Source organism: Doryrhamphus excisus, linkage group LG16, assembly GCF_037039965.1.
Source record: "Doryrhamphus excisus strain RoL-2023G ecotype Guam linkage group LG16, RoL_Dexc_Guam_v1.1, whole genome shotgun sequence".
Taxonomy (NCBI): Eukaryota; Metazoa; Chordata; class Actinopteri; order Syngnathiformes; family Syngnathidae; genus Doryrhamphus; species Doryrhamphus excisus.
Genome location: NC_136372.1, coordinates 14701877 through 14724889, shown reverse-complemented (window position 1 = coordinate 14724889; position 23013 = coordinate 14701877). Strand labels below are relative to the sequence as shown.

Sequence of the window (23013 nt, the reverse complement as noted above, 5' to 3'; positions counted from 1 at the left end):
CTGAAAAAGAAAATGTTGCGTTTAAAAGGTGGCTGGTGTTGGTTACTGGGTTTACTAATCCTTGTCTTATACTGACCCCTTTTTGTCAGAGTAAGAAACGAGCAACAAAATAACCACAAACATTCCCAAAAGTTAAGACTGATCCATTTTTATTGTAGTATGATTAAATGGCAACAATAAAAACCTTAAATGACACAAAAAAATGACACAACTAATAATGAACAAACTCACTATACATTTCAGTATGTACAACATTTGATAAATAAACCAATACTGTCTAGCAATATGAGTTTTAATTCTCTACAAGTGTTAGAAGCAGAGTGGATGAAACAGAAGAACAAATATCAGTAATGGAGAAATAAAACTGAACCTCTTTGCGGTTTGACACATTTATTTTCTCAGTGTTTTGGTTTATCACATCAAGAGGAAAAAAAAAGAACATTTCACATGAAAACTGTGGATCCTGAGACAAGGACAACCTTATATTTATTGGTGGTGTTTTTAAAGCTTCTATATGCAGTGTGTGCATAAACAACCAGTAGACACTGACATAGCCAATGGACTGTACATCCAGTAATTAATTATTATTATTATTAGTTTTACCATTATAAAGGTAACCGTCTATAAAGTGAATGACTGTCGCTAACCAGCAGCATGTTCATATTACGCAAGCGCCAGGTGGTACAAGCCAAGGGGAAACTGATGCAAAACATTTTTCAGTCATGCAAATGAGTGGAAAAATTTTGACATTTTGGATTTTTCTCTTACAAAAAAATCACTCAATAGGAACGGCGAGTCACTTGCTTCGTCTTCCTGATGTGTGTTACAAGAAGTATTACAAAAGCAAACCAAGAAAAGACAGTAAAGCTGTAAAAAGTTATCTAATAAAGCCTTATATATATATATATATATATATATATATATAAAAGTTCTTTTTTTTATGAGGAGTATTTTGTTGCCGCACATGTTCAGACCTGCTGAGTTCAATGTGCTGGGGGTTTGGGCACGTTTTTTTAGGAATCCAAAGAGGGTTTTGATGCTCACCTCACGTGGGGGCTGACTGCATTGAGCCGGAAGGTCAAAGGCCGCTTGGACCCTCCTTTTCCCCCCACCCTCAACTCTCATCCTTAAGAGCCAGCATAGCATGCCTCTTGGTTTCCTGGCCAGCAGAGTCCAAAACAACAACCTGCAGTGTGAGGAAAAAAAAAAAAAACCCTGAAAGAGATCTGATGCTGATCACATGGATGGATGCACACGGACGGACGGAGGCATTGTTTACAAACCCCCACCCCCCCACACCACACCACACCTCCAGAGGGCCTACCTGCTCCGTTCAAGTGCAACATTCAGCGTGGCGACAAGCAGCTCTTAGTGCCTCTTCATCGACGACACCTTCTTCTTCCTGGCGGCCAACATCTCGTAAAAAGGGTCCCTGCTGATGGCGGCTCTGTGTGGGCACACATGATGATTAACTCGTTGAAAAATACTCAGAGCGGTACGGCTCACAGCTAGGATGACCAGGGTTCAATTCCACCCTCGGCCATCGCTGTGTGGAGTTTGCATGTTCTCCCCGTGCATAAGTGGGTTTTTCTCCGGGTACTCCGGTTTCCTCCCACATTCCAAAAACATGCTAGGTTAATTAGCCATAGGTATTGAATGTGAGTGTGAATGGTTGTTTGTCTATATGTGCCCTGTGATTGGCTGGCCACCAGTCCAGGGTGTACCCTGCCTCTTGTCGGAAAACAGCTGGGATAGGCTCCAGCATACCCATGACCCTCGTGAGGATAAGGGGTAGAAAATGAATGAATGTGCACTTGGGATGGGGGGCGTACAACAATGAATCTCACACACAATAAAACTAAAATAAAGTAAAATTATTCCAACAACATGCATGCTAGGTTAATTGGCGACTCCAAATTGTCCATAGGTATGAATGTGAGTGTGAATGGTTGTTTGTCTGTATGTGCCCTGTGATTGGCTGGCCACCAGTCCAGGGTGTACCCCGCCTCTCGCCCAAAGACAGCTGGGATAGGCTCCAGCACCCCCCAGGTGAGGATAAATAAACATTTTCATAGTTGGAGCATATAACATTATTTAACATTATTAACATTATTAGAGCCCTTTATATATAAAATAACACCCCTATAGTCACTTTCACTCTCACATTTGCACATTTTTTTACTAATAATAAGCGACACAACAACTATGCAACAGAAAAACGAAGAAACAAAAGAGCAAAAAGTTTGAACTGGGTTCATCTCTAGTTCAGTCATTCTTCTTCATACGATGACTGCAAAAACTGATTTTCACAGAATTTCACTTGAGTGGAAGGAAGGTATGAATGTGAGTGTGAATGGTTGTTTGTCTGTATGTGCCCTGTGATTGGCTGGCCACCAGTCCAGGGTGTACCCCGCCTCTCGCCCGAAGACATTTGGGATAGGCTCCAGCACCCCCCCACGTGAGGATAAATAAACATTTTCATAGTTGGAGCATATAAAACTGGTGTACAAGCTTCTAAATATGCTTTTTAACATTATTAGAGCCCTTTAGACATAAAATAACACCCCTATAGTCACTTTCACTCTCACAAAATGAATGAATGAATGAAAAATACTGTTGTTTGTCAGCCAGCTTCACAAAAAATACGCAGTTGAAATGAACACAGGGTGTTTTAGTCTACAGCTGGTTATTTATCACGGTTCAATGCTAATTTCATGCTAACGTCAAGGACAGAGAGGCTTGACAATATGACACACAATGTCCCGGGAATCCCTTGAATGAGAATATTATTTCTCTAATTAGACTTACTTAATGCTGTTCATCCATTCATCCTTCTCCTCGGTGGAGGGGGCGGAGATACGGTAGAAGGTGTGATTGCCCTCCACGACGCGTCCGTCGGCCTCCGTCTTGCACGCCTTGATCACCTGGTCCTTGTTGTCGGGGATGAAAAGCTCAAAGCAGTTCTGCAAGGAGGAAGAGTTGAATAGTTGAAATATCCATAAGCTGTGCTTCATCTCAAAATACAAACTTGGGTCCCGCAATTCAATAAATGAACCAGCAGAGGGCGCTGTGCTTACAGGTTTCTTGTCCTCCACCTCTCTGATGCTCAGGTTCTCCAGCGGGATGATCCCTCGCGGCTCCTTGTCCTGCAAACCACGCAAAAGTAGAAGAATTGAACCTGCGCCGTACATGCTAACAACAAGAACCGGCGGCGCTGAACTCACCGTCGTGTACTCGAAGTAGTAGAGACAGTTGTCGGTGAGGATGAACCATCTCCTCTTCCAGGTCTTCACGCGTCCTCCTGAGGAGCACACGGAAACACGTAAGAAAAGCTCGGCAGGGGTGGAAATTAAAAAAAAAACAAAAAGACAAAGCGCCGACTCTAGCAAGACGCAGGCGGGACAGATGAATGAGCAGACAAACAAAAAGCTCCTGGAGACTCCTTCTTGCTCCACCACGGTGCACCACTCCCCCCCCCCATGCATGCACCATCACCACATATAGAAATAAATACCTGACTCTGCATAATTATGCCTTTTTCACTTTCACTTTCCGGATGCTTCACCTGTAATAGGTCTTTCTTGACAACACCGGGATTAAGTTCTCACCCCTTTTTTATTAACTCGGCCTTTTTACTGATCTCCACCTGACCTTTGACCCACCCCCAAAGAGGTGGGAAACCTGATCACCGTAAGCAGATGGCAGAGGATAGGGGATGCCATGGAGCGTTGATCGCCTGCGGCTACATACTACGACTAGCTCCGCCTCAAAATTTCCGGTTTCTGGCTTTGTTAAGCGTTTAGCCTCGTCTAGACGACGTGATCCCACCAGCTACCATGACAGAAAGGGAGTGTTTGAGCACATTGAGACACACACACACAGTCATGATCATATGCCGGCGTGGAAGCTGGCATATGATGCTGCCGTCATTGCTGGGTGGCGACCATGTGACCTGGGGGCGGGTATTCCGGTGGTAAATGTTAGAATACGTCCCACATACCAAAAACATGCTAGGTTAATTAACGACTCCAAATTGTCCATCGGTATGAATGTGAGTGTGAATGGTTGTTTGTCTATATGTGCCCTGTGACGGGTGTACCCCGCCTCTCGCCCCGAAGACAGCTGGGATAGGCTCCAGCATAACCATGACCCTCGTGAAGATAAGCAGTAGAAAATGAATGAATGACTGAATGTGAGTGTGCATGGTGTGTTGCCTAAAGATGATATCAGAACTTCTGTTCTTACAGCCAGTCTGCATGAATATATTCTTGTATGCGTCTTTCAACTTTTCTATGGCGGTGTAGCATTCATTAATTCATTCATTCATTTTCTACCGCTTTTTCCTCACAAGGGTCGCGGGGTAGTGCTGGAGCCTATCCCAGCTGTCTTCAGGCGAGAGGCAGGGTACACCCCAGATTGGTCACCAGCCAATCACAGGGCACATATAGACAAACAACCATTCACACTCACATTCATACCTATGGACAATTTCAATTAACCTAGCATGTTTTTGGAATGTGGGAGGAAACCGGAGTAACCGGAGAAAACCCACGCATGCACGGGGAGAACATGCAAACTCCACACAGAGATGGCCGAGGGTGGAATTGAACCCTGGTCTCCTAGCTGACCACTAGACCACCGTGCAGCCGGCGGTGTAGCATACAGACATTAAATTGTTGGGAACTAACGCCGTCCCAAACCGAGCTGGACTGAAGTTGTATCTGGACCTATTTCAATTTGAGTCGAATACGATGAAGATGTGATGAAGTGTGATGAAGACATGTTCGATGTATAGTTTTCTGTTTTCAGGTTAGTATAGTATAGTATAGCATAGTATAGTATAGTATAGTATAGTATAGAGTATTTTAACTTTAGTTTTAGTGCCTTTTTATTTGTTGTTGACAGTAAACTGGAGCATCTTCACAATCGTTCTAGTCGTTTTTTGGCGGTTTTGTAACCTGTGTCCCTTTACAATGGAATATTTTAGGAATAACTTGTTCCCAAACCCCCTACAACAGGGGTCGGGAACCTTTTTGGCGAAGAGAGCCATGAAGGCCAGATATTTTAAAATGTGTATCTGTGAGAGCCATATACATTTTTTTAAACATTGAATACAATAAAATGTGTGCATTTTTAAGTAAGACCAACAGTTTTAGATATAATGGGCTCTAATTACGTAGACCAGGCACACAACCCCACGTCAATGGGGTGTGGCCAGCACACTTTCGTGAGCAGCGCAGTGTCTAATAATAAATCAAATACTTGTTGCCATTAATACAACTTCTGCTGCTGCATAGTTTTGCACCGTACTCCGTAGACGTATTTCATTCTTTTGGCCATCTTCGTCAGAAGGCTTGGTTCTGCAGCTTTAGCTATTTGACTAAAGGAGGAAAGTTTACATTTACATGTTTTTTTGACATCTCAATGACCGAGGTAGACTACAGCATTACCCAGTAATAATCAAGTTTTGGTGTTTGACCTGGAAAATATCATCAGGAAAGATAGATATGGTTGGCCGTATTGCAGCAGAATATAGATGGACGAATTAAAATGCATAAGAAAGTTGTTGATTTTGAATATTATTTTTAACAGTCATTTCTGTGATGGTTTACTTTAAAATGTTAGCAAAAATAAATTTTTATTGTGGTAAGAAACGCTTGAGAGCCAGATACAGTCATCAAAAGAGCCCTACCTGGCTCCCGATCCATAGGTTCCCTACCTCTGCCTTACATGAACGATTTCCGTCGACGAACACGCTTGTTTGCCCCCACATAGTGTATGGACAACTGCAAATGGACGTGCAAACCCAGCAATATCGCAGGCGTGAAAGACCACGACCCTGGTATCATCGACAAGACTTCCGTGGACCCGCCCACACTTGGCGACAAACATAGCAAGACAGCACAGACGGACACAGAGCTGATTGGCTTGGACCCTCGGATTTTGAATCGATGTTTCCATTCCACGTCACTCCCAAAACGGAGGCGACTTCCTCCTGTGCGAGAAGATCTGAAGGGCGGAGCGACGTCCCAGCAGATGTTTTTTTTGCAAGGGAGGACAGGGCAAATGGTGGGGTGCTAGAGTGGAGGTGTTTGGGAGGCACTTTTTAGGGTATTTTATTATTGAGTATTGAATTGGAATAAATATTGAAACACTCCAATGCCCATATTACTCTCTCCCGTCAGGCACCACACCACTTTCCCTTCAGATACATTGAGCGGAACGAGTTAAGCATGGCTGAAAAGCTGCACTATCCCCTTTTTTAAAAAAAAAAGAGTTATAATGTAGCTTTTGGCAGAGGAGGAAAAAAAACCCACATGAAAAGATAGTGACCATCATAAGTCACAAAGCTGCAGCTGCCCAAAAAGAACCCACAGGGTGTCACCCGGCGACTGCCCAGCAACCACCCAGAAAGATAAAAGATGAGGAGGGGGGGTAAAGAATAAAACCACCAGCTCGGTGAGCGACTGAACAGACAAAACATCTGAAGTTGAAATGCGTCGATGGAGAGACAAACAAACAAATAAAAAAAAAAAACCCACAGACAAGGAAAAATTCCTGCTTGATGTTGGAAGAGAACAAAAGCAAACATGGCGGACCACCAAAAGCACCCAAGAGCTGAAGAGATGGACGAGCGTTTTTTTTTTGTGTTTTTTTTTTTGTTTTTTGGGGAAGAACAGGTGTACATACCTCCTGAGGAAAGACAACAGCCATAATCATGGGAACAAACAAACAAACGAAGAGGAAAAGAAAACAAAAATCATCAAATTAAATGATAAGGGATTATTATTATTGCACCACAAGTTACATTTGGAGGAGGCCTTCAATGCGCTGCTGTACAGTTCACCACACGGGGGCGCTGTTTATGACCTATCAAACAATTTTTATTTTTTAAGGCTGCTTTTTTTTACAAATACAAACGTGATAAGTGAAACTATTAATTTTGTTTTGAGTTTAAACTTCACTCTTGTGGGCGGGGCCTGCTCTCAACTATGTTAGAAGCCTTTTAATTGGTCGGCGACTACCTACAGATGTATCAGGGCACGGACAAACAGACTAAAAGACATCATCTTCTTCACCAAGACCATGTAACCAAGGCAACCAATGGCCCTCTACAATGTAGACCTTTTGTTATTTATTATTATTTATTCTTCTAATTTCTATATTTTGTTCTGTCATACTGTCTTGCACTGAAAATGGAGCTGCTGCAATTTCATTCTAATATGAAATATATGTAAAATGACAATAAAGGGTAGACGAGGCCCCACCCACAAGGGTGAAGCTGAAATGCTAGCTAAACTTAGCAGAATATAAACAAAACTTCAGGAAATACACACAAAATGTATACCTGACAAAATGTACTGTATAATTTAACAAGAACCATGAGAAATCCTATTTTTTATTAAATAATTTTGATGAAAATAACAGAAAAATAAAAATGTTTGCAGGGCCTGCGTTCATCTGTAAACAAAAGCAGCATTTTTATTCATCTTTTTGTGTCGTTTTACTTCCAGCGTCTCCCCCCATACATAGTTGTGTGCTCTGTAAAGCAAGGCATTATAAATATGGCCTCCTTGGCTTTCTATTGTCAGTCATTTTTATCCTCCACCCTGATTTAGTTTGGGGTCATTAAGAGTGGCTGTAAAGATTCACAGTGATTCACAGATTCACCCTGAAGTCTTCGTTCTTGTCGCGTTCAGTGTGAATCGGTACAAGAAGAGGGAGATCTCAGAGAAAAAAAAAAACAGCAGACGGGAGTGTTGAGGAATCCGCCGTGGAATGCGCCTTTTTTGGGGAAATACATGTGTAACTGTAATGTAGTGTTTCTCCGGTATGCTACTATTTTTACAGTATGATTGAGTTTCGTGTCGGTATACAGTATGCAGACATCATTAATCATTTAAAGGCCTGATTTCAGGCCACATTCATAATTCATTTAAAGAGGCGTCTTCCGTCTGTGTATGTATATAAGCATGTACATGTGTATTAGCATAAATAAATGCACTCACAGGTTGTTGTACCAGATTCCATACTGGTATTAATTATATTGTTTCATGGAAAATTATAGTAATATAGTATAGCTCCCTGTATGTTTCAGGATCGATTTTAAGGTTCTCTTAATAGTTTTTAAATGTCTTAGGGGTTGTGGGCCTTTATGTTTCTGAATTGCATTTAAGTTATAACCCCCCCTCGCGGACCCTGAGGTCTTCCGACACGGGCCTGTTATGTATACACAGAGTTAAAACATGAACACACGGTGAGGCATCTTTCCAGTTTTATGGGCCCCGTTTGTGGCCTGCCGGAGGACCTGAGGGACGTAGAGAACGTTGAGATTTTTAAAAATTTGGCTTTTAACTCATGCTCTTAGTATACTTGTTTATTTATATTTATACACATTTATATTTTTATATTTTTATATTATATTTTATATTTTCATATTAAATTTTATATTTCTATATTATATTTTATATTTTCATATTATATTTTTATATTTTTTACATTTATATTTTTATATTATATTCTATATTTTTATATTATATTTTATATTTATACACATTTATATTATATTTTTATATTATATTTTATATTTATACACATTTATATTATATTTTTATATTATATTTTAGGCTTTTAACTCATGCTCTTAGTATACTTGTTTCTTATATTTATACACATTTATATTTTCATATTATATTTTATATTTTTATAATATTTTTATATTTATACACATTTTATTTTTATATTATATTTTATATTTTTACACATGCTTATTTTAGTTTTTATTAACGTTCTTATATATTTTACTTTTTATTTTTTTTCTATATTCTTATTTTTTATGTTTTTATATTTTTTATGCCATATTTATATCCAGTGTTTCCTCAGTGGGGGCTCTCTGCGCTGGGGGCTGGGGTGTCTCCTCTCGTGGGGCTTACCGACCGGGGTGGCTGGGAGCTCTGTGGCGGTGCCCCACAGCAGAGCTGTGGGTCGCCTGCCTACCTTTTGGTGTGGTGGGCCCCCACTGAGTTGGGCGTGTCCTGTCCTGTGTACTAAGCAAACAAACTTCTTATGTGTGTGTGTGTCTATGTTGTTGTTGTCTTTCTTTTTTTAACATGTAAAGCCCTTTGTGCTACATTCTATGTATGAAAAGTGCTCTACAAATAAAGTTTGATTGATTGATTTTTTTCCTCAATTGCAAGACATGATTAATCCGCAGTCAATTCCACACAATCACTGTATTTATTATTATTATTCCCACAGTATTCAGCGCGACTCACCCAGTTTTAGCAGCCAGCCTTCTCTATCGGGGTTGAAGAACGTATGCGTGAGGTCGTTGCCGTCGTCCTCCGGGATTTTGAACGGCTCGTTTTTGATGCTATCGTACAGATTCTGCGAAAGAAATGGCGTGCCACGGTGAATGCGGAGCTGGCTCACATCATGGAGACGGCGAGGGTAAACAGGCGACCCACTCACCCTGAGGAGGTCCTCGGGTAGGTCGCCACCGTCGTTGATGCCTCGGTTCATGGAGATGAAGCGTTCCACCGTGGGCTTGTCCTTCACGTTGGGGTTGTGGAGGCTGGTGTTGAGCATGATGATGGCGAAGGACAGGATGTAACAGGTGTCTGGGATACGCAACAGAGGCTGTGTTGTCACATGTGATTGGCTTACACTTCCTGTTTCATTTCCATTCATTCTGATGTGAGCTCATTCATTCATTCATTTTCTACCGCTTTTTACTATTACGCGGGGGTGCTGGGGTCTATCCCAGCTGTCTTGGGGCGAGAGGCGGGGTACACCCTGGACTGGTGGCCAGCCAATCACAGGGCACATACAGACAAACAACCATTCACACTCACATTCATACCTATGGACAATTTGGAGTCACCAATTAACCTAGTATGCATGTTGTTGGAATAATTTTACTTTATTTTAGTTTTATTGTGCAAGTATGGAAAATGTAATAGAATTATTCCTGTTTTGTCCCCCCCAAGTGCACATTCATTCATTTTCTACCACTTATCCTCACGAGGGCGGGGGTGCTGGAGCCTATCCCAGCTGTCTTTGGGTGAGAGGCGGGGTACACCCTGGACTGGTCGCCAGCTAATCACAGGGCACATATAGACAAACAACCATTCACACTCACATTCATACTTATGGACAATTTGGAGTCGCTAATTAACCTAGCATGTTTTTGGAATGTGGGAGGAAACCAGAGTACCCGGAGAAAACGCACGCATGCACGGGGAGAACATGCAAACTCCACACAGAGATGGCTGAGGGTGGAATTGAACCCTGGCTCTCCTAGCTGGGAGGTCTGCGCGCTGCCCACTCGACCTAAGTCCACTCGATTAAGTCTTTAAAGTAACATGAGAAACAAATGAAAAAAAGGTGCACTAGTTACAAAATTAGTTTGGAAATATAGCAGCAATAAAAGCATAAATTACAAAAACTAAATTTGAGAAAAAAGTTGAAAGTGCCAAGACTGAAGTTAGCAGGACTAATACACTTTTTCACATGCAGGTTAGTATCAAAGTGGCCTTGGCATCCCTTGCCGGAAGAAGTCCGAACACCCCTTTGTATGAAAACATTTATTGGCTTATTAAACATGATGCTAGTGTTTACAGTGGTGTGTCTGAACATGAACACAAAGAGCTGCATTAGTGAGGCCAGCTCAGAGTGAAAGGCTACATACAATATGGTCGGCTAAGTGCGGGTTTCTGCGTGCGCCACTGAAAGCGCTGCTAATAGGCGACGAGGGCGGCGGCGTGCGGCTGACGAAGCAGCACTTTATCCGTCATTCCCGGGCTGTTAAGAAGCCCCATGCATTATGCACATCCATCTGCATCCGCGATAGAGCCGCTTTCTCTGATCCACATACATTATTCCCAAAAGACAGACAACGCCTAAAAGAGGAACCCCTCGGCAGACTGCTTGAAGAAAGTAAATAATCTTAAGTTCATCTCGGCGTACCATTAGCCGCCGGCGCACTAATGGCGAATATGACTCATGAATAATGGATAAGGTTTAGAGTCAATCGTGGGTATTAGGGAAGGATGTTGAAAAAAGCCAAACTGTTGTGGACGGTACCTGTGGACTGGAAGACGCCAGGGTTGCATTGGCAGTAGCGCTGAGCGAAGGCCTCCATCATGCGGTCGATTTTCTGGGCTTCTCCCGGAAGTCGGAAGCTCCACAGGAACTGTCTGTTGGGAGGTTCATCATGATGGTGACTGCTTCGTGGGAACCGAGACCACGCAGGGTGTCGCAAAGTAGAGTCTTACCTAAGGGCTTGGACCAGGTTGAGGTCTGTGAATTCGTGAAGCTCAACAAATGCGTGGAGGACCTGTATGTTGAAATCATCTCTGGAGGACACAAAAGTACAAAAATTAAGTATTTTCACGCATAAAAATAAAATACCAACGTAAAGGCACTCAGAAGAAGTGATATGTACTGGTCACTAGGTGTCAGTAATGCGACTGTAATGTTGGGTGAGACACACAAGCACCAGACTCACTTCACAATCACCCCTAACACAGGCTACTGCTGTAGCCGTAACCCACGCCAAGCTAAAACTGAACCCCCGACGTCCCTTCTTGTCTTACTTTATCATATTATGTCTACAAGTTGGGTAATAGGACTGCAAAGGTGACTATAGGGGTGTTATTTCATGTCCAGAGGGCTCTAATAATGTTTAAAAACGTACATTTAGGATGTCAAAAACAGGTTTTATATGTTCTAAACTGCTAAATATTTATTTATTAATAAGGAATCCCACTTGGTCAGTAAGGATACTAGCTCCTTATTTCTAAAATCACAACTACTTAAACTTGCTGATATAGTTCATCTTTAAACAGCTAAAATAATGCATAAGGCTAAAAATAACCAATTAGCTAAAAATGTCATCCAATACTTCTCTACAAGAGAGGAGAAATATGATCTCAGGGAAGAACTACATTTGAAACACTTATATGCTAGGACTACGTTAAAAAGCCATAGCATTTCAGTATGTGGAATCAAACTATGGAATGGATTGAGTAAGGAATTCAAACAATGCACAACGATGAGCCAATTCAAGAAACAATACAAGCAGTTGATGTTTGCTAAATACAAGGATGAAGAGTCTTGAACCAGTCATGATGTGCTATATATATCACTATATTGACACTTACTATGGTACACATTATGTCATTGGATGCTCATATCACCTCGTACTTCAGTATGGGACAAAAAATTAAAATTTAAGAAAATAAATAAATAAATATTAATAAAATTAAGTAAAAAACATTCTTTCATTTTCTACCGCTTATCCTCACGAGGGTCGCGGGGGTTTCTGGAGCCTATCCCAGCTGTCTTCGAGCGAGAGGCGGGGTACACCCTGGACTGGTGGCCAGCCAATCACAGGGCACATATAGACAAACAACCATTCACACTCACATTCATACCTATAGACAATTTGGAGTCGCCAATTAACCGAGCATGTTTTTGGAATGTGGGAGGAAACCGGAGTACCCGGAGAAAACCCACGCATGCACGGGGGAGAACATGCAAACTCCACACAAGAGATGGCCGAAGGTGGAATTGAACCCTGGTCTCCTAGCCGTGAGGTCTGTGCGCTAACCACTCGAGCGCCGTGCCGCCCTAAGTAAAAAAACAATTTAAATTAAATAAAATTAAAATAAATCAAAATTATATTAGGAAAGCAGGAAGTGAACAAATGTTACTGATTGTAAAAGTACCAGATGGAGGGGTAGGATTTAATAAGCTTTGCTTCTTCCTACTCCTTTTGGACATGTGGAACTGTGAACTGATTATGGGATGCATTCAATTGTCTGGAATTAATTCACAGTAATAAACGAGGGATGACTGTACTAAAAATAGTTGTATTATGGATGTGAGATTGTTGAGCTGGACCACGTGTGAAGCTGTAACTTTGCACATAAAATGTCGGCGATAAGATGCACGCTCCCATCAGGCCCACTTATCCACTTCATTTATCATCTGATCTGGATGATGACATCATCCTCTGACCTTCATGCCCTTCAGAGGAAATGATCTACCCTGTGAGCTAACGATGTGTCATCCCCAAGCGGACGAGCGACCGATCCGATGGCCTCCTCCTGAGATCAGAAACGTGCCGAGAGCTTGATAACAATCAAAGCGAGAGCATCCGCTCCACTTCCTGCCCTGACCGCCCCTACGCTATAAGCCCCGCATAGCAAAAAAAAAAAGGGTTTGACACTATTTCCTGTGTAAATGTGGTCACTCGGAACAGCGAGGCTTTTCTCTCGTTTCCCTTAAATGATGTAGACGGCGTCTCGAGCGCGTTACTTTTGAATGAGTAAACAATTGAAAGCAGATGGAGACATGAGTGGGAGACATTGTCTAAATGTGGGAGCAATAAACGCCGTATGGGAAAAGGAGGGGCGTGCCCTCACCTCGAGGAAACTGAGCAATATGGAAAATATGCACGCTTTAAAGTATGTGTGAAATACGGGCAGGATGGTGCAGGATATAAAAAAAAAATGTGACTCATCGTGACGCCTCACCTTTCTCCGAGGTAGTCTCCGATGGCCGTCTTGTTCAGACCCTCGCCCTTGTAGAGGAACTGAGCGATGTCGTCGCTAGTGTTCTTCAGCAAGTCGTTCTCAATGAGGAACTGGATTCCCTGAAAGTGTAAATAAGGGGAAGCGGTCAGGTTTCATCCTACATAAACAAATTTGAGTCAGTCACAGTTCAGTTCAATAGGTTGGTGTCATGGTTAATTTTTTTTTTTTTTTTAATACAAAAAGGAAAATAATTGTAGATTATTGAAATTAGCAACACTGCAAAACACAATCAAAGCTATACCCGTCTCATATTCATTTGTGCATACCACATACAATAAATTAATCACAATTAACCTTCCTCTTGTGTTAGCTTTCTGGTATCATTTCTTATGTTTTGACCCATGTATTAAATCAGCTATAAAATACACTAAAAAACAATAACCATCAAATTTGCTTCTCATGTCTTGGTTACCTTCTTAGGCTTCCTCATTCATTAAAATGTTGGTTTTAATACTTTTGGTGTGGGCATGTAGGCCTTTTTTTTGTCACTATACCCCTCGATTTCAATTTCCAAAAATGGTAAACTGAACATCAAAGTAATCATATTAATAAATTTAAGGTTATTTTGTTACCTGGCTATTACTGAGGGTTCACTGTACTTCTTGTCATTATTTCCATGATCCAAATTGTAAATGTGAAATCAGCCAGTCAAATGAGTGAATTCACATCACATGTATACTGGAAAAGCGGTCAAAATGAGAATCCCCTGAAGCTTACATGATGAGAAGAGGAGCTGGTTGTCATTGTGTTGGCTAATTGCACACTTATGATTTCAGTTGTGGCTCAAAATATTGCTTTATAGTCATATTATTATAACAATACTGTGGTCATAATTTCAACCAGACCATTTTAAAATGTAGTAAAAATTATTTTTTTTGTTTTTTATTTTGTTGAAATAGAGATTCCTGACAAAGTCAAAAAGCCTTGATGATAATAAACAAATGTTATGTGATTCTTTTTATGCATTAAAATGTAAAACGGGTCGATGCCGACCCCAACACAAGAGGAGGGTTAACTTAATTCTATGGAGATGCCGTGACTCGGTTTTCTACCTTTTTAGGGTCCATGTTGAATTTCTTACGGCCCATTGCCACCTGTTTGTTCCTCTGCATGTTTTTCCTGGAAAGCAAGAAAAATAAAATAGACCAAAACATTTGATGAACTCAAACTTTCAGTCTGGCTTTCCTGTTCCCAAAGGTCACACGTACAAAAATCAATGCTGTATGTTTTGCAAAATTATACAGTACAGACAATGAGCAATATTGTACAAAACCGAGGCAAAATTTGTGCAAAAAAAAAGTTTGACAGTATTGTTAAAAGGCATAACTCATCTATGACTCATTGAAACAAATGAGCGCTATATAAATTGATGAGTCATGTGAGTATAAAAAAAATGATAATTCCCACCAGCTATTCATATTCATCTTGACCCTTGCTGCCGTGACTAAGCGTTTAACATTGTGCTGATGGGAAAGAGATGCCAATAGACGCTCGGGGGTAGGGGTGTCAAAGCCTGTTTGTATGGGATGCCGTCACCACGGTTACCCCCCGCCGCACCCCCCAGTCTCCAGCCGGTGAAGGGTCAACGCCGGGGATTCCTCAGGCTTTTTTCTTAAACGCAGACAAACTAATATGTGCTGTCGTCACGATAAAAGCGGTACGCTAAGACGCCTGGATCACAACAAGGAGATGCAACCCTTAATGGATTTGAGGAGTAGGGGAGTGGGGGAGGGGGGGCAGTGAAAGTGCGGCATGATTTATTTGCAGTTGATGGGCTCGCTGACCAAAAGTAGTGGACCCCGGCGCTCCCTCCCAGAGGACCATGCATTGTCCGCCTCGACCCGTACACCCACTACATTATTCAATGAGGCCTCTCATCATGGGAGGTGGGGGGGTGTGAGGGGGTACACGCTGATGAAACATTTAAAGCGCCTTAAAAGCACAGCCAATGCGGGAGGACGATTTGGCGTGAAGCTGACCGGACCGACGGTCTCGTCAATCAATAATTGTCAGCTTCATTTGCTGAGTAAATAAAAAGGCAAGGAAGTCAATCAGGCAGGGAATGTCGAGGGCCAACCCGACGGCGGTCTTACCGTTCCTCAGTGGAACCCAGGTTCTCAATCTCGCTGGTGACTTCTGCTATCTCATCCTTCAGCCGCTGTGGAAAAAAGAAAGCAGCGTTATCAAGAGCATCCACCTTTTTTCCAAACTTAGTCGGATAGCATTCAGGCTTAACCCTGATACAAACAGTGTAATAATGCTTGAAGAGGCATTCAAATGTAGGTGGAATTCAGGGACTCGACACAAATATGAGGCATTCACAAGACGCATTCAAATACGTTGTCATAATATGTAGCATGCTACAACAACAGGCTTCTATTGTAGGTTTGAATGGCCTCAATAAACAGCCACAATAATCCCCAACAAAAACTACTATTGTGGCCGTAACCCACGGCAAGCTAACACCCAACAACCTATCAGCTACCAGAACACTTACTGACTCTTATTTTCTCTTAATATGTCTACTATATTGAGTAATAGGAGTGTAAAGATGACTATAGGGGTGTTATTTCATGTCTGGAGGGCTCTAATAATGTTAAAATGTGTATTTAGAAGGCTGTAAACCGGTTTCCGATGCCTCCATTGAGAAATAAGGAATCCTACTTTGTGGAAATTCACTTATCATGGTTGAGTCCGGAGGCGATTAACCACAATAAACAAGGAACGACTGCACAATAACAAGACAAAGTATAGTTTCTACTATATTGAGTAATAGGAGTGTAAAGGTGACTATAGGGGTGTTATTTCATGTCTGGAGGGCTCTAATAATGTTAAAATGTGTATTTAGAAGGCTGTAAACAGGTTTTCGATGCCTCCATTGAGAAATAAGGAATCCTACTTTGTGGAAATTCACTTATCATGGTTGAGTCGAGTGGTGATTAACCACAATAAACAAGGGACGACTGCACAATAACAAGACAAAGTACACACTATCATTGTGCATGCATAATTATTTACTATGGGTCCAACCACAAAGGCAAGATCTGTGCTTTCAAGAGCTGCGCAATCCCGACACATTCCTCAGATACTTGTCTCCGCAAACAATGGCCCGGGCTTGAAACGGGAGGCGTGGCGTTGCAGGGCCAGCGGAGGAGTGACGTAGGGAGTCAACAAAGAGCAGGGTGTGGTCTCCGCGTGCACGCCACAAAGTACGTGGTGAGGGCAAAGACTCGTTAAAGTTTGGGTGACAGCCTGCAGAGATTGGAGTCGATTCCCCCCGCAGGGACATCTGGAGGGAGGGCAATCTGTCACCCCGGTGTGGAATTTTGACTGCAGACATCCACATGTGCCTGCTGGTTGTATTTAATCGCACTTTTAAAACTTTTAAATCATACGGCGGTAAGTCGGAGGTCTTCCGTTGGAATGGTTGAACCGCAGGCGCAAATGTTTTGCTGAGGAAACGAGCTCTCGGTAGGAAATTCCCGACATTCCACTTGGGGTCAAGTTGTGTGACTGGGGGAATTTGGAAAAGCGTAACATGATAATAAAGCAGCAAAAAACGTGGCGTTGGGTCTGAGACGATTGATTCATAATCACAGCGCTACTTGGAATTCAACCTCAGATGCGTTTGAAGCTAATGCAAGGGGTGTCCAAAGTGTGGCCCGGGGACCATTAGCGACCCACATCTGCTTTTTTTAATGGCCCTTGGTGCATTCTAAAAGACAATAGAGACAGATAGAGGTATATGGAGGCTGTTTTTCTTTAAATATATATAATATGTGTTCATACAGGGGCGGCACAGCGGTCGAGTGGTTAGCGCGCATACCTCACAGCTAGGAGACCAGGGTTCAATTCCCACCCTTGACCATCTCTGTGTGGAGTTTGCATGTTCTCCCCCGTGCATGCGTGGGTTTTCTCCGGGTACTCCGGTTTCCTCCCACATTCCAAAAACATGCTAGGTTAATTGGCCACAATGTGTCTCTCACACAATAAAACTAGGAAAAAGCGGTCGAAAATGAATAAATGAATGAATGAATGTGCACTTGGGGGGGACGTACAACAATGAATCTCGCACACAATAAAACTAAAATAAAGTGAAATTATTTCAACAACATGCATGCTAAGTTAACTGGCGACTCCAAATTGTCCATAGGTATGAATGTGAGTGTGAATGGTTGTTTGTCTATATGTGCCCTGTGATTGGCTGGCCACCAGTCCAGGGTGTATCCCGCCTCTCGCTCAAAGACAGCTGGGATAGGCTCCAGCACCCCCGCGACCCTCGTGAGGCAAAGCGGTAGAGAATGAATGAATGTGTTCATACAACTGATCAAATTCATAAGATCTCCTAAGTTTTGTGTAACTTTTAACGGTGAAATCTGGTTAAAATCCACACTGTACAACGTCATGGACTTCAGATGTTCCGCCATATTTCTGACTTGCCACTACCTGAATGTCCTCCAGCAGCTCCTGCTTGCGGCGGCGGATGTTCTCCAGCTCCTGCTGCTCCTCTGGAGTGAGGTCGTCCGGCACTGGAAAAGACATGAGAGAGATGAGCTCGGAGACGCCAAAAATACAACGCCTTTATCTCTCCTCTCTGCCAAACTAACCCCCCCTGAGTCTGCAAAAAAAAACATTTTCCTTACTTTCCTTACGTGACAACCCACAGACTCCGCACGCCAAAAACAACAAGCACAATACTCGCAGGAAGACATTTTTTTTTTCTATCAGTAAAGTTCGAGATAATCGTGTGCCAGTGTAGCGCAACGGTGCTGCCAGTCCTGCTGTCGCTCACACATTACGGCCGTTATAATTAGCTTCTTGTGTTCAAAGTGTTCTCACACATAAACAGTGCGAGTGTACGCTGAGCCTGTGCAGGCGCTAAGAGGCATCTCATTCTCTTTGCATCTCATTAAAGTTGCAAAACGTCAAAAAAATAAATAAATAAATAAAATCAGCATTGACTATTTTTAATTGCCCCCTGACCTCGGACTCTCTCCTCTCCTCTTCCTCATTACATCTGTGGTGAGGTTGAAAGGTTAAAAGGGGGGTCACGGCCTGGGCTGACTTGGGTTGATCGCTGTAGAGACTATGCAACATAATGCTAATGAAGAGGAGATCCCTTAGCTTTACTTATTCCACGCTTAAAAGGGCTCCAGACTCACTTTTTTTTTTACCAGCAGTGGCCCCTAACGTAACACTTCAGGAGCACTAGCAGGAAATGGAGTTTGATTTCCTCTCATTTTCACCATATTACTGGCGGTGTCATGAAATACAAGCATCATGTGTGAATTGAAGAGTTATGAAGAGTTACTGTTTGAGACGCACTCTACTACACTGATAGGTAAGACAGTTCTTTATCTGGGGGGAAAACATGCAACTTGACTGTATCATGGTATTTCAAAATATATGAATTCATAAATCATACCGTTTTGTGGTTATAATGTGACCTATTATTAGTAAATTTGACATACTTAGCTTAAACTAAGTATTTGCAAGCATAAAAATTGCTAAATGAATGAAAATACAACTGTAAAGCAATTGGAAAATGCATGTAGTATTCTGCACTGGTCACTAGGTGTCAGTAATGTTACAATGATGACACAATAGCCACCACAGGAAGTACTATGTAGAAACCAAGTAAAAAGGAACACCAATGCCTACATGTGCAAGTCTATATATGGTTAGCATGCGGGCCTCACAGCTAGGAGACCCAAGTTCGATTCCACCCTCGGCACATCTGCGTGGGTTTTCTCCGGGTACTCCGGTTTCCTCCCACATTCCAAAAACATGCTAGGTTAATCGGCGACTTCAAATTGTCCATAGGTATGAATGTGGGTGTGAATGGTTGTTTGTCTATATGTGCCCTGTGATTGGCTGGTGACCAGTCCAGTGTGTACCCCACCTCTCGCCGGAAGACAGCTGGGATAGGCTCCAGCACCCCCCCCATGACCCTTGTAAGGATAAGCGGTAGAAAATGAATGAATGAATAAACATTAGAGACCTCCACACATAAAGTAACACCCCTATATAATCAAGTTTTCGCTCTTTTACCCAGTATAGTAGAAATAGTTAAAATAAGAAAGCTTGGGCTGCACAGGGATTGAGTGGTTATCACGCATGCCTCACAGCTAGGAGACCTGAGTTCAATTCCACCCTCGGCCATCTATGTGTTGAGTTTGCATGTTCTCCCCGTGCATGTGTGAGTTTTCTCCGTGTACTCCGGTTTCCTCCCACATTCCGAAAACATGCTAGGTTAATCGGCGACTCCAAATTGTCCATAGGTATGAATGTGAGTGTGAATGGTTGTTTGTCTATATGTGCCCTGTGATTGGCTGGCGACCAGTCCAAGGTGTACCCCGCCCCTCGCCCGAAGACGGCTGGGATAGGCTCCAGCACTCTCCGCGACCCTTGTGAGGATATGCAGTAGAAAATGAATGTCATATTTTCTCGTATTATTTCTACTGTATTCGGTAATATGAGTGCAAAGGTGACTATAGGGGTGTTATTTCATGAAAAGAGGGCTCTAGTAATAAAAGTCATACACAGGTTTTTTATGCTCTAATTACATTAATATTCAATTCCTGTTTAGTGGAAAAGCCAGTTCCCATAACCTTCCCTGGAATGTCTCCTCATTTGACGCAGGGATAACACAGAGCGATAACAGCCTTAAGGCGCATTGCTAAAGTGGTGGAAGGTTCTAAAACAAACCCATGTGGTGTTTTCAGACGGGGTTTGGGGGGGATCACAGTGGTCAAATGTGAGGTTCTCCAATAAACCACATAGCCTCCTTTCAGTATCACAGTGTAAACAAGGTGTGTCGCTTCGAATGTATCAGACAAGGCGCCATGATGCCAAGAAAGATGCTTCCAAAAGGTATACAAAGAACATAATGCTAATGAGCAGAGCATGGCGCTAAGCGTGTGTAATTTCCCAGAACACCAACAGCACCATGGACAGGAAACCATCCACTTAATCTAAAGAGAGCTGTTCCATGCGTCTGTTAGTCAGCAAACATCTCCCTAAAGAAAGAGACAGTCAGTGGAAACGAGCCCATAGGAGGGTGGAACTTCAACATGAGTGAAGCAGTTCTTGGCAAGGGCCATGGAGGTGACATCAAGGGAGATACCAATTATAGTTCTCCTCTCCCGCGGTGCCAGAGCCCACTAATACGTACGCTGATTGCCACACTGGCATAAAAAAAAATGGAGACGTCTCATTTCCACCACCCGCATCGCTGAAGAACTCTCCTTGGAAAATAAGGAAATTAGAATTCAGCGTGCTTGAAGGATCACTCAGCCCTGCTCCCCACGGATGCGCCCCAATTTAGGGAGCAGCTCTGAACACACGAGGACCCAAATAATCTTATTAAGCACATCATCTAAGAAGGGGCTGTCCAAACGTTTCCCAAAACGGGCCCATAGTGAAAAATGAAAGGATGGATTTAGCAAAGCGACACGTGTACATATGCTAAGAAGTTATATATGTTATATATTTATATAATATATATTGCTTGTTAGGCGGCACGGTGGACGAGTGGCTAGCGCGCAGGCCATCTAAATGAACCTTCTAAATGTGCTTTCTTAACATTATTAGAGCTCTCTAGACAAGAACTAGCACCCCTATAGTCACTTACACACTCCTATAATTCATTATTTATGACATGACACAACTCTTTTGCTGGAGACCCGAGTTCAATTCCACCCTCGGCCATCTCTGTGTGGAGTTTGCATGTTGTCCCCGTGCATGCGTGGGTTTTTCTCCGGGTACTCCGGTTTTTCCTCCCACATTCCAAAAACATGCTAGGTTAATTAGTGACTCTAAATTGTCCATAGGTATGAATGTGAGTGTGAATGGTTGTTTGTCTATATGTGCCCTGTGATTGGCGGGCCACCAGTCCAGGGTGTACCCCGCCTCTCGCCTGAAGACAGCTGGTATAGGCTCCAGCACCCTCTGCGACCCTCGTGAGGATAAGCGGTAGAAAATGAATGAATGTGCACTGGGGCGAGGGGGGGGCAAAACAGGAATAATTCTATTACAACATTTTCCATACAAAGTACAAAAATGTGTCTTGCACACAATAAAACTAAAATAAAGTAAAATTATTCAAGCATACCCATGACCCTCGTGAGGATAAGCGGTAGAAAATGAATGAATGAATGAATGTGCACTAAGGGGAGGGCGTACAACAATGAATCTCGCACACAATAAAACTAAAATAAAGTAAAATTACTCCAACAACATGCATGCTAGGTTAATTGAGAAATGCAAATGATACATGACCCACACATTTGGTTCTGGTTCAGCTAGCATCTTCAACGTTGGACCAAGAGTTGGTAAGTCACATTCATAAAGTTGCAGTTGTGTGCTGACGAGAAGTTAGGTTGAACGTCATTCTTTCTCAAGCTCCAGTTCTCCCTCCATCCTTTGGCGAGGGTTACATCTCAAACATCCACCTCCCATCCCAAAGATGCCTCCAGCCTCCAATCAATGGACCCCAAGCCTAAACCAGTAAGGGTAGCAGCTGTATAACAAGAAGGAGTCTACTTCATGATGAGCTTTAATGCATTCAGTAAAAGGGACTAGTGACCACGTGGTTGTCCGTGGTCGTCCACTGTCCAGATGCGGCAAACAAAAAGGTGATGTCACGCTGGTGTGGAGAGTCAATCTCCTTACTACACAAACCCCCACTGGGACAATTACTCCTATCTTTGTGAGGCCACACACACAGCCGTTAAGAAAGGGAATGAAAGGAATACCATTCCAAATAAACACGCTCACCTTTGACTTCGACTCGGAACAGAACAGAACACAAGCGAGACCACCGGTTATGAATCATAAACCCCCTTTAAGCACCCGACCTGGATTGGTGGTAGGAGTTAAAAGACGGATGGAGAGGGGACGTGTCCCAAGAGAAGGAACGTTGTGTTCAGCTTCGGATGCGTGGGATGGAAAGAGTCGGTGGAATGATCCTGAAAGTGGGATCAGGAGAATTCCTCCACCGGGTCAGGTTGAGGGACAGTTCAGTTTTAAGTTGAACCATCAAAAAAATATTCTTTATGTGGTATCGGTTTACACGGTAAAGATGCGGTCTTTAAGGGTTTTCCCACTGGATGAACTTCTGCACTTTAGCTGGCCCGATATACGATCCCACTCCGTCAAATAAATATGTCTTTCTACCGCGCCTCACCCTCACCCTCACCCCACCCACTCTGACAAGCAACACATGGTTGGCACCAGAGTTCAGGCTTCTCAGATATCCCTGGAACTGACCTCGAAATGCAACAAGCAAGATGAGGCAACACCTCAACGCTACGGAACTGGTTTTGGATTTCCGACACAGAATGGGTGTCAACAGCAGGGACCAAAATCCAACAAAAAAACACAGATTCCCAAACTCACCTGAATGAGAAAT

At 42.7% G+C, this 23013-nt stretch overlaps 1 protein-coding gene across 3 annotated transcripts in view; it reads right to left on the bottom strand.

The window, feature by feature from the left end:
• Window positions 1-127: 127 nt before the first annotated feature.
• The window catches only part of cyth1a (cytohesin 1a), a 41466-nt gene continuing 18580 nt past the window's right edge, over window positions 128-23013 (bottom strand). For 2 of the 3 annotated variants that reach the window (XM_058049165.2, XM_058049164.2), the window contains 13 exons: window positions 18048-18130; window positions 15695-15759; window positions 14654-14720; window positions 13542-13660; window positions 11277-11357; window positions 11086-11198; window positions 9472-9620; window positions 9275-9387; window positions 3225-3303; window positions 3078-3146; window positions 2809-2963; window positions 1325-1447; window positions 128-1186 (listed from right to left, as the gene is read on the bottom strand). In XM_058049165.2, the coding sequence (XP_057905148.1) occupies window positions 1369-1447; window positions 2809-2963; window positions 3078-3146; window positions 3225-3303; window positions 9275-9387; window positions 9472-9620; window positions 11086-11198; window positions 11277-11357; window positions 13542-13660; window positions 14654-14720; window positions 15695-15759; window positions 18048-18130 (1172 nt within the window). In that variant the 3' untranslated portion in view covers window positions 128-1186; window positions 1325-1368. The remainder of the gene's footprint in view (window positions 1187-1324; window positions 1448-2808; window positions 2964-3077; window positions 3147-3224; window positions 3304-9274; window positions 9388-9471; window positions 9621-11085; window positions 11199-11276; window positions 11358-13541; window positions 13661-14653; window positions 14721-15694; window positions 15760-18047; window positions 18131-23013) is intronic. The other variant, XM_058049163.2, reaches the window with a different exon arrangement.